The following is a 13,171-nucleotide window of genomic DNA, read 5'->3' on the forward strand; positions in this document are numbered from 1 at the left end:
TTACTAAAAAGTAATGTATTGATGTAAAATCTTATATGTATCATTTTCCATCTCAAAGTAATAGTAAGTACAATGTAGGCCATTTGACCAGTTTTTGATACATAGAATTTTTGTTCTTTTCATTTATATTGGATAAAAAGAACATTTCTTTTCAGAGAAATCTAAAGAAATCATATATATATATATATATATATATATTTAAATAGAATTCATTACTTCCTTTTCCTGAAATTCCCTATTGAGAGCAAGATTTTGATACAGGTTTATTAACTGGCAAGTTAAAGAACTGTTGTTTTTAGAATAAAAAATATTTTTAAAATGAAAATAAATAATCCTGGCTCCTAACTAATTTCAGGATAAACAGTAGTTTCACTGAAAATTATAATCATATGTAATATGACACATGTAAGTGAGGAGATGCGGAGATAAAATTTGGCAAAATACAATTTAACTAATCCTAAATTATCCTTTTCTCATTTAATGTTTGTACTTGCACTTCATGTTTTATATTGATTTCACTAAGAATATTTATATGGGCTGAGGATTGGAGTGTGTAAAGAATTTGGATAGAGAATACAACTTCACAGTACTTATCTGAAGTCAAAATATTTGAGTCATTGTCAAACCTTGACACTTATTTCTCTAATGACTATCCTGTTTGATTAAGCAATTACTACTTTGAAAACATTAAGTATTATCCTCAGCATTCTGTCTGTACCTCCTTTTGGTCAAGTAGTTATCTGGTCACTGAAGCTTATTGATTCTATTTGTAAAATAACAACAAAATATATGTTCCAACTCCTTTGTTGGTGTGTTAGTTTTCTTCAACTTTCACCTTGATTATTGACATAATTTTTAACTCCTCTTGTCCTACATGATTCTCCACATGATCCCAAAATTACTGATACATGGTCACGTCATATAGCACACATGGACAAAAAAAGATACAATGTTATCATCTATGGAAAATATTTCTAAAATTTACAAAGATAAACTATGATCACTCAGTATTAAACTTCCTTCTTGTTGTTTTCACATGCATCCTATAATCTACATACATTAAATTCATTCATTTTCTATATACTCATGATTGATGTACTCTTGTGACGTTATCTTGTATACATTCCATCTCTCTCTCTCTGTTTCTAGGCATCTTTCAAAACTTGGTTTTATGTAGATGCTTTATTGCTTTATTAGGGAAAAAGGGAAGAAAGGGGTTGGGTCAGCCCTTGCAGTGCTCAGGATTTACTTACAGCCCTATGTTCAGGGTTCATTCCTGGCAGCCCTCAGGGGACCATAAGTGGTACCAGGAATCTAACCTATATCACCTTCACGCAAAGCAAGGGCCTTATCCCTGCAGCATGCCTCTGACCCCTGTTAAGATGGTTTTAATTACTGACTTAGAAGGAAATTAATTGTCTAATAAATGTAATTCCACAAAGCTCTCATTCAAAAACAATTACTTCAGCAGTGGAGACACCAGAGTTTCCATGAATTTCAGCTGCTTGGCATGCATTCCTGGGAGATTTAGCTAAAATTTATGGAACCACCAGTCCCTGCAACTGAGAACTCCAGGGTGTCCTTGGGAGGTGGGCAGGCTGAATACCCACTTGGAGCCAAAGCCCCAGAAGCAGTTCCCACACCCCACCACTGTAGTCATACCAAGGACTCAACTCCAGCACTTCATGAATATTCTCTGACACGAAACTGAATAATTTCAAGTATCTGGTGTTGAGAATTCTGGTGATTTTTAAGAGTCAGGGTGGATAGCCTCCCCCAGTCTTCCATACTTTCAGAAGCACCAGCAGATATGCCCACCACACAAAGCCCCTGCCAGGTGAGGTCATTGACTCAGAATATAGACGCTGAAGTTTCTGGAACCTTCAGATTTCTCAATAAACCTCCTAATTTCTCAATACTGAAATTTCAGTATGGGCACACCAAATTAGATGAAAAAATAATATAGAAGCCAACTAAACTCACCAAACTAAAACAGCAACACAGAAGGCTCAACTAGCAACTGACAGCTTAATAAATACTCAGACAAAGAACTTACTCCTGGTATCAGATATATTTTTCATATAAATTGAATTTTTATACTTATTGATTTTAATATTTGAGCTTTGTTGTCTAGTCAATTTTAATTCTAGAAATTTATAATCGATTTTGTTTTTTTCCAGGTTAAAATAAATAAAAAAATAATAATGACACAGTTTCTAATATAGATCATGCTCTATGGAATAAAGACTGTGCCTTATTCATTCTATTAGTTTCAATTCTTAAAAATCTTTGACACAGATATGTAGCTAATGAATAACTTAAAACTAATAAGTAATTATTGACAATCTAAGAATGCCAAATGGTAGTAATTGCTAATATGGGTTGAGATTCAATCAGTGGAGTTCAATGGGCAACAGAGATGTGAAATAATTTGGTAGTCCCATGGAAAAGATTTATACTACATCTTCTGAACTATATCCTAAGCCTAGTCTTTCAAAGGCCAGATACTTAAAGTTATATTAACCATTGTTAAATAACATAATTTTCCCAATTAATTCATGTAGCATACGGAAAATTTCAAAAACAAATATACAGTTAGAACCCAGAAGATGGCACTGTAGTGCAGGTTTTAAGATGAAAAACAATAACACAAATGCTATGAATCTCAATGATATATTTTTAAAATTTAAACCATCAGTGTAATCATAGACAATTATTCAAACTATAAAATGATTCTGAAAAATAAAAATTTTATGTTTTTATCCATTGAGCACAGAAATATTTCCTTTTAGAATTTTGTGAAAACTTTCCAAGTTAATTTATAAAAGTAAAATGTGCTCTCTTGCATTTCTCTACGAAGATATGTGGAAGAGGAGTAAGTAAAAGACTGAAAAAGCTAAGTGGTGAAATAGTTCTGATGTAACTCTTTCTCACTATAAACCTCTGAACCCCAAAAGGAAAATTCATATGGAATTAACCATTGGTTTCCTCCAATGCACAGATAATTTCAACTATTTTATCTTACTATGAAATAAACTTAATGACAAATTTGTTTCTGCAGAATGCAAATTGTGACTTTGGTCCTATGTTTGCAAATAGTATGTTCGTAAGTGAATGGTCTGCTAGTTTTAGTAAATAATACAATAAACATTATACAAATAGCATCACATACATATTTTATATGTATGTTGGGGATATGTATACGTAAGTTGGGGATATGTATATTTAAGTTGGGGGTATGTATATTTAAGTTGGGTATATAAATGTTAAAGATTGAATGTTCAAATTATAATATTTATTGGCCAGGTCTCGGAGAGCCTGACAAGCTACCGAGAGTATCTCGCCCTCACGGCAAAGCCTGGCAAGCTCCCCGTGATGTATTTGATATGCCAAATACAGTAAAAAGAAGTCTCACAATGGAGACGTTACTGGGCCAGCTTGAGCAAATCAATGAACAATGGGAGGACAGTGCTACTATTAGCCAGGTAAAAATAAACAAAATATTGACAATACCTACAAAGTAATAGTTTTTCAAAGTTAAACTTCACTTTTTTACCAGTCATTAGTTCATTAAGTTATTTTTTTTTTAATTTTTATATTTTGTAACAATTGGCAGTGATCAAAGGCTATTCCTGGTGGTACTCAAGAAACTTTGTGGTGCCAGGTTTTAAACTCTGGGTTACTGCACAATTTGCAACATTCCCAAGCTTGAAATAAACACTTTTATTTTAAATAGGGCTGGAGCGATAGCACAGCGGGTAGGGCGTTTGCCTTGCACGCAGCCAACATGGCCGACCCGAGTTCGATTCTCCGCCCCTCTCGGAGAGCCCGGCAAGCTACCGAGAGTATCTCGCCTGCATGGCAGAGCCTGGCAAGCTCCCCGTGACGTATTCGATATGCCAGACACAGTAACAAGTCTCATGATGGAGACATTACTTGGCCCGCTCGAGAAAATCGATGAACAACGGGAGGACTGTGACCATTTTAAATAGAGATATATCCTCATATAAAAGGATCTAAATGATAACAATTTTTATTATATATATCCAAATTTTCAATATTTAATCCATTGGAAATTAAAGCTATTATGCAGGAAACTTAGAGATTTCATTTTATTTTTCAAAAGGAAATAAATCAGTGGAGTGCCAGCCTGGATCAAGACCTTGTGCTGATGCTCAGAAGTGCATAGCAGTTGATCTGTTTTGTGATGGAGAGTTAAACTGCCCCGATGGTTCTGATGAAGACAGTAAAATTTGTGGTAAGTGATGTCTACCTCCCTCTCACCTTTACATTAATTCTTATGCATCCCTCATATATATATGGGATATATATATCAATACCAGAAACTACTAGAAATTGTCTTATTTCTGTAAATATGACTATAATTCAATTATTATGTCACTGTTGTTCTAAACTTTATTACTTAATATTAATCATTAGTTAGAAATTTAATTTGATCACAATGGAAAGAAAGTCTATCACAGGTGTGGTATGATATGTCATTACTTTTAATCCCCTTTTACAGTACTATAAAGAATTATGAATTTAATTGCTTTTCAATTTTTTTCATTATTCCGTAGTGATATTTCTCCATTGTAATGATGTCCTAATTCAATAATTGGTAGTTATTGATCTTGAATATTTCTTTGTTTTTTGACATAGAAACAGGAGAAAAGTGTATGTGAATTGTGGTTCTCTACTAGAACACACTCTAATCTAAGTCTCATAAATAAAATGTTTGTTCCTTATTTGTAAATTTTGACATATTTTTTGAGAGATGATAGAACAATAGTTATTACATTTAAACTATTACAATTAGCAGTAAGCACTACAGGAGTGACTTCAAATGAAATTAACAGATTTATACTTCACTTTCTTTCATCATTGTATAGCTAGGTAATGTACAAGAGCTTATCACATATTGTAAATAAAAATTGGTTAGCAATTTTAAGAATTATACAAATAATTCTCACATCTAATCTGTTCTTAAAAAACATAAGGCATGAATTAAACAATTCATTATCCTTTATGATTGGTTTTAAATTTGAGATTTCAATTAGACCTTGATATGTATAACATCCAAAGTTATCACTTAATTTAATTTCCTATTGTGTTTTTGTTGCACTTTACTGTTCTTGCTTGTTATTAACTAAAGATGTGTGTTCCCATAGCACTGTATAGCACTGTCCTCCCATTGTTCATCAATTTGCTCGAGTGGACAAATGTAACGTCTCCATTGTGAGACTTGTTACTGTTTTTGGCAGATATGTCACAGTTAGATTGCCAGGCTTTGCCATGCATGTGCGATACTCTCAGTAGCTTGCCGGGCTCTCTGAGAGGGGCAGAGGAGTCAAACCGGGATCAGCCCGGATGGTCTGCGTGTTACCAAGAAACAAAATTTTTAAAACTTACCTCTGTGCTCTGAAATATACTTTCTAAGACGGGAATTTGGTTTCTTTCCAAGTACCAACTCAAATAAAGATAACTAAAAATATCTTTTCTATGCAATTCCAATTCAAATGATCTTGGATAAAATTCAAACATTCAAAGTATAACTACATACTTTTAACTGGTCTAAAATATTGTTGGAATAACGTGAAGAATGCAGAATATTTTAATCTATTTAATATAAATACATTACTCAAAGAAGAAAAGAAGTGAAGTGATTTTCATCTTTGCAAGGAATTCCAGGCAGCTCCCAGAACCTTTTTAGAGAATATAAGTGTACCATCAGTACAAGTATGCCATTATATGGTAATAAATGTGATGTTGATTTATGTTTCAAAAATACTATTATATATCAGCTAAAAACATATTTCTGAGACTATAAAAATTATGCTCAATAACTTAAAATTTAGAGACATATAAAATATCAACAAAATAATTATAAAATGTACCTCAACTATTTGACCTCTATTGGTATGGAATTCATAATTTCCCCAATAAATTAATATCAGTGCTTATCAGAAACTACCATAGAGATATCTTATGTGTAACAACTTTCCTTATAATAGATAAAAGTTCAGAAATGTTATTCTGAGTCTCTGTAAACATGGCCAATATCTTAGTCTTAGAACTTAGATGCTAAGTTTACTTTAAAGATATAAGTGAATTGCATCATCACTTCTCTAAATATTAGCATATTTTTCTTATTTTAAAATGAGTTGTGGGGCTGAAGGGATAGCACAGTGGGTAGAGCATTTGCCTCGCATGCAGCCGACCCAGGTTCAATTCCCAGCATCCCATATGGTCCCCAGAGCACCCCCAGGAGTAATTCCTGAGTGCATGAACCAGGAGTAACCCCTGTACAACACTAGGTGTGACAGAAAAAGAAAAAAAAGAGGTTTTCTTTTTTTGAGAGAGAGGTAATAATATAGAGGTTAAGACACTAGTCTTGCTAAAGGGTTTGATCTTTTGACATGGGTGTGGCCCCTGGCACCACATATTGTCCCCTGAGCATAGTCAAGAGTGATCCCTGCACATAAATCCAGAAGTAATCCTTGAGTACTGCTGAGTGTGGTCTCCCAATCACCAAAAAATTTGGGGATGGGGTAATTTTGACTACACCAGTTTGTGCTCAGGGCTTACTCTTGCTCTCTGCTCAGGATTTACTCCTAGCAATGCTGAGAGACAATATATGATGCTGAGGTTTAAACTTGAGATTGGCTGCATGCACAATAATTGTGTATCCCATGGTACGAGCAATGTACCATTGTTCCAGCCCCAATGAGAATTAAATGTTTTTGTTTTATGGAAACTATATTATCACACCATGCCCACCACTAATGTGCCAATATCTCTCCAGAACAGTTTATGGGACCTTTCCATTTTCCACTTAGGTAACATTAATCCTACTGCCATGGTTAAAGAGTTTGTTTTCATTGAATGCTTACAAAATTTTTGTCGCTACACTAGAAAGTTAGCTCTGTGAGGTTATGAGAGAGAGAGAGAGAGAGAGAGAGAGAGAGAGAGAGAGAGAAATGAAGTGAGCAGGCTTCACTAAAATTTGAGTCAATGCTGTGGTGGTAGTGATAGTAGATTTTGAAAAAGTGTAAAATCACCATTCAAATATATAGTCTTGCAGCAAATATCATCTCAATAGAAATAAATATATTTTAAAAGCAATTTATAAGCTATCAGTGTTAAACTATTTTAAATTATTTCAAAGATATTATTTTAAAATAAAATGTAAAGACTGAAATAGAAGCGGCTAAATCAGTTTCTCTTTACTTAATAAGATTCAGGTGTATACATTGCTTTATTTAATCATTAATCCTGGTACCTTCTAAAACATCATGCACTTTACCTGAATACCAATTCAAACCCACATACCATAATTTCTACATGGAAACCCTTATCCATCAATCTATACTCATAGAAAATGCATTGAAGAGAATTTTTTCTATATGAAATTAACCTTTGCTCCCATTCTCTTTCTCCAGCTGTGAGCTCTAATTCTAGTTGGCGTTATTAATAGAGTCACATTAATGTTGACTTCCTCACACAGCTTCCTTTTTTTAGTAGTTAGTTATTTAGGTTTGCACAACTTATAGCTGACGATAGCTGAATCAAGATTTCTTTAAATTGTTTTCCTTTTCTGATTAGAATTGCATCAGCGTGAAAGTTCACTTTTTGTGCTGACCTATGAGGAGGAAATATGCTGACTCAGTCATGTGGGCCAATGTTCAGATCCGTTTGGAGGTTGGCAAGTGTCTCCATACATTGTTTGCATACCCCCATGCATGTTCACAAAGGACCTTGTAGGAGCACATAGATCAGATTTGATTGGTATACTCTGGAGTCTTCAACGTCCCAACAAGCACAATTTTCAATGTTGAGCCAGCAGAGGGAGCTTTCTCATAATCCTGAGAACCAGTTCTTAACAAAGTCTATGCCATTGCAAGTGAAGGTTTCTAAGGTGTACCAGAATGACTGATATTGCCTCACTGACACGTTTATTTCCCATTTGATTTTTTATCTGATACTAAAGTGTTATTATAAAGTGTAAAAAGTGTTGTTCCTGAATACCCTGTAATCTGACTCAATAATGACTGGATTATCTTTATTTTTCAGAGCAGTAAACTTGCTCCCACTGTACTTTGTAAAATTTGGCATTTCAAGGGCTAAAGCCCAACAGTCCGAGAACACAGTTTGCGTGTAAGAGTTCTGGTATGTCCCCTGAGATAGCAGGTCCCCTAGGCAACATGAAAGGACATCTATGCACCACAGTGTAAGAGCCAAAAACTAAAATAATAATGAATAAATCAACAGAATTAGTGTTCTTCAGATATATCCTTACATTCAATGACAGCATGTATGAGATAGACCCTAGCACAATTTCATATCTTAAAATGATATTTTGGCATTCTGAACTATTTTATTACACGTGGATCGATACTATTTGTATTTTATTAGAAATACTTTTGGATTATTCTTCTCAGACTTTAATTTCACATACGAATTCATCAAAGACTTGATCTAAAGGTTATCTATTCTAGCTAAAACTCAGCCACTTACTAGATAAGCAAAATCATATTCTTTAAGTTGTAGAATCAATGAGCTTATTAATGAAAATCAATAATAATTGATTTATCAAGCCAGATCACAGCCCATGGATAAATGCAAGGGGCTGCACGCCTCGTAGATACTAAGTATGTCAGCACTCTCTCCTCGATGTCTTCTGTCCCAGTAGTTCTCCCTGGGTCTTTTGCAAACTACTGCAGACCATGATCAGTTTAGAAATTGCATCTGGAAATAAACACAGTTATTTCCACAGTAGTTTCTTGAGTAGCACCCCATTTGGGAAAGTGCAATTCAGTCATCTACGGGATTGAAAAGCGTTATGACAAACATACAGTGTATAAAATCTCCGGGGTGGCCCGGGGAGGCCTAGCGGCTCTCCCCTTCACTGCCCAAAATCGTGGGCCCAGGCAGCTCCCCCTACCTGGGGCAGCCCGGGGCATCGGGCAGATGGAGAGGGAAGAATGAGGGTCAGGCCGGTTGATTGATCAGTTGCCGTTTATTCTATTCTCTCCATGTGCCTGTTTCAGTGTCTCTGAGCCTCCCATTCTAGTCTCACTCTACCCTTCATTCATCTCTTCCTGTCTCTCCTGCTCAACTCTCTGCGCTCCAACTGGCAGCCTGGGCTCTTTCTCCACCTTTCTGCTCCTGAATTCTTCTTGTACATCCTTCTCTCTCTGGCCCCCTTGCTAGTTTCTCCATGCTTCATCTTGCTGCCCTGTTCTCTCTCCTCTCTCACCCAACTCTCTTGTCTCTCCAATTCCTGGCACTTTGGGGACACTACACCTAGGTAGCAAAATCAACATAAGAAAGCCCTTCCTGACTGCCAGATAGAAACATCACCTAAGGGTATTCCAAAGACCTTCCTGACTGCCCAGAGACAAAATACCTCTTAAGGTGTTTTTCTTCTTTCCTCAGTCCAATAACTCTATCAACATCTTAATACTGGTTATGTTTATATGGACACAGTAAGAAATACATTGAGGCTTTTAGGGCAGCTCTCCTGGGAACATTTTTCCACAGACTCAGACTACAGAGCTCAGGTCAGATTAATCTTTCCTAAGCCTAACAGGGTCTGAATCTAGTTATTACTTTTTTTGTTCATGACAGCATTTGTCCATGACCAAGCTCTTAACTGATAGTTAAGCATTATGGCACTTTTGGCCAGGCCCATTTCAATGCCAGGGTAGCACATAGCTTACTGCTTGCCCTGGTTCCATCCAGTCCCTCGTTGGGACCCTACTTTGGGGGATGCTAGGAAGTAAGCACAGCTGAGGCTTAGGTCGAGAGAACAGATATCCTGGAGGAAAATATTACTGAGAGCCAATAAACTCCCACACCCACACGTTACAAAAGTGTAACATTTACTGTCTTCTGTCTATACAAAAAGGACATTGTTCCAAATATGCAAAGGACTTAACTATGGACAAAAGACTTAACAAAGGACAAACTATGCAAAGGACTTAAGGAGAATAGAAAAACAATATTTACAAGTCAACAGAGTGCAAAGAAAGAAGTTAGAAATAAACACAGAGGAATGGGAACACTGTGATGGGAGCAACCGAATAAACATAAACTACCTGAGGCTATGCAGGAAACCAATGTTATCCTACACTACAGTATCTAACATCAACCATATTAACTCAGATTTTTTTTGGAAAATTATCAATCCTCTTGTGTGATATAAGACTGTTGATATTTTCCCCAAAATATATGCAGTTAATAGATATGAAGTATTTCCAAAATAGTATCAGTACTGAAAATAGTTTTTACAATTTTTGAAGGGGTGCCATGCAGACTATGCTTAGGGCTTACTCCTGACTATGCTCACGGGTCACTCTTCTGCGATGCTCTGGGAATCATATGTCAGCTGGGATAAAACCCAGGTCAAATGGGTTTTATCCATGTAAGATAAATACCCTCCCTGCTGTACTATCTTTCTGTTGGACTGTTCTGTAAATTCTTAAACATCTGTTTTGTTTCTTAACTTTGATTTTTCTTCCTCTTGTTTGTTGGTATACTACTGCAAGCATAATCAATATTCTAATTTAAGAACTTTGGAATCAATTTTTCTTTAAATTTCCTCTTCTCTTATTTGCACATATTAACCTTCATTTTGTTTGAAAAAGCAAGTGATGTCATCATGATAATTCCATTAGATGTTGTGGCATTAAGCAGTATTGCAGAGAAGAATCAGGGAGAAGACTGGTTTTACCTTGTCACCTACAAGTGACACGGATAAGCTGGGAGACTTATTTTACTTTGTGCCTCAATATAAAAGGTTGTGGAGATTATATTAACATTTATGGTTTAAAAACAATGGTTGATGCATGATAAGCACTATAAACTCAATTACACTGTATAGGCAATAGGTCTGATTGCTTTACTTCATTGGGTATAAACTATTAACAGTAGTAGTGTATTCTCTTGAACAGCCTTTTGCTTTAGATACATTTTTTCTTGACAAGTGGTGATTAAAAGACTCCAGAAAACCACGCAAAATATAAACAGATAGTATTCTTTCTTTGATGACTAGAAAATATAAAGCAGTAATTATTCCATTAAGTTGGCATGATTTGTGTTAAGCAAGTAGTTTAGGATGAAGGAGATTTTCATTTCCATCTATAAAATTACTTAACTCTACATTAATTGTCCCATTATATCAATATAATGATATAAAAATCACACAACTAACCTTTAGTTGTTTTTCTTTGGTATTGTAGGTGAGGAGAGTCAATTATACCCACAAACCACAATCTTTTATATTTGTCCCTGAGAACTGAGAGGTTTTTCAGCGTCTAACTTATGAATCTTGAGATGGTGCTTTTTTTTTTCTTCTCCGGTTTTCTTGAACTTTCTGTCTCCAGCTTAAAATCAAGCTGACAAATCATATTTGAAACTAAGTCATCCTTATCTAAGTTGCTTTCATTTTGTTTAGACTGCTTTGCATTATTTTTGTTGGACTTGAAGCATACCCAGAGGCACTCAAGGATTCCCCAGCCTGGTGCTCTAGGGTTGATAATGGCAGCGCTTGGGGTTCGTGCATTTGCAGGGGATCAGACCCAGGACTTTTTCAATTACAAAACACCCTCCAGTGCTTTGATATATCTTTCAAATTCCTATTATTTTTAAACTTATTTTTAAATTTTAAAACTTACAAAGGGCTGGAGCGATAGCACAGCAGGTAAAGCCTTTGCCTTGCATGCGGCCAACCCGGGTTCAATTCCTCCGTCCATCTCAGAGAGCCCGACAAGCTACCAAGAGTACCCCACCTACATGGCAGAACCTGGCAAGCTGCCGGTGATGTATTAAATATACCAAAAACAGTAACAACAAGTTTCACAATGGAGATGTTACCAGTGCCTGCTTGAGCAAATCGATGAACAACCGGAAGACAGTGCTAAAGTGCTACAGTGCTACAAAGGTTTAAGGGGTCAGAGATATAGTACAAGGCTTAAGGTTTTTGCCTTACAGGCCATCAGCTTCAGTTCAATCGTCAGTTCCCCTTATGCCCTGTGGTCTCTTGAGTACCAGCAAGAGCGATCTCTGAGCACAGAGCCGGGAGAAAGCGCTGAGTACAGAGTCTAAAGTAAACTCTGAGAACACCTGTCTATTCCTACACCCAATTGTCAAAGGAATCTTTTTTCTGATTCTAAAAAACTAAATGTAGCATTCCAGAAGAGTCATCAAATGTGAATTATGCAATTTTATAACAATTTTTATTTTGTTACTTGATGAATTTGCTGCATAAAGCTTGAAAGATTTTTTTTCTGTCCAAGAATTAAAATTTTGGAAATCAAATTAGTTTTATTTTTTAATACATAAATAATAAAAAGTTTAAGAGGATAGTAAAATTGTTTACAGATCCCAGTTTCTGACTACAGTACAATTTTAATGTACTTGGAAATGATTTAAATCTAAGTTAAAGACAACTACTAGTCTGTGACACTCAGGAGAATAATAGTCTGTGACACCTCAGGACTTTAAAAGAAAAGTTAGTAGTCATGAAAAACAAAAAAATGTGTTCAAGACTATTGAAAGACAAAAATTAGCTAAGTATCAAGTGCATAACAAAAAAAGCAAGTATTATGCTTTTAAAACAAGCAAATATCTTGGATGAATGGAATTTTTCTAAAGACCACTGACATCATGCCTATCATTTACCATTTACCTGCATACTCCACTTGTTATTTAGGAGGACACAGCATTTTGTTTGCTTATTTGTTTGGGGGTCACACCCAGGAGTGCTCAGAGATAACTCTCGACTTTGCACTCAGGGATTATTCTGGTGAGGTTCAGAAGGCCATATTGGTGCTGGGAAACAAACCTAGGTCAGCCATAAATCCTCTCTCTCCAGCCTCAAGAGGACATGACACTTAAGAAAAATTATTTTAAGCTTACCTTAGCTTCAATTAATTGAGAAAAATAAGACAAACTTATAGATCATTTATCTAACTTGGAATTCCACAATTCAAATATCTGTTTTCTTACAAATATGAAAGAATACACTAGAAATAGAGTTTGGGTCTTAACTCTTAGGAATGGAATGCTTTCACAGAACTCTGTGATGGATTATGTAAAAGTATTTGAAAATACCTAAAAACTTTTAAATGTGAGCTCTGCTCTACTCCTATTTGGTCGTTTCAGTTAT

General features: G+C 35.5%; 1 protein-coding gene across 1 annotated transcript in view; it reads left to right on the forward strand.

Moving 5' to 3' along the window:
- TMPRSS15 (transmembrane serine protease 15) overlaps nt 1–13,171 on the forward strand; it is a 132,772-nt gene that overhangs the window by 21,363 nt on the left and 98,238 nt on the right. Inside the window, exons 5-6 of the mRNA XM_056109423.1 lie at nt 3,904–3,915; nt 4,103–4,258. Coding sequence (XP_055965398.1) covers nt 3,904–3,915; nt 4,103–4,258 — 168 coding nt within the window. The remainder of the gene's footprint in view (nt 1–3,903; nt 3,916–4,102; nt 4,259–13,171) is intronic.

This window comes from Sorex fumeus, unplaced genomic scaffold, assembly GCF_029834395.1.
Source record: "Sorex fumeus unplaced genomic scaffold, SorFum_2.1 ptg000265l, whole genome shotgun sequence".
NCBI lineage: Eukaryota > Metazoa > Chordata > Mammalia > Eulipotyphla > Soricidae > Sorex > Sorex fumeus.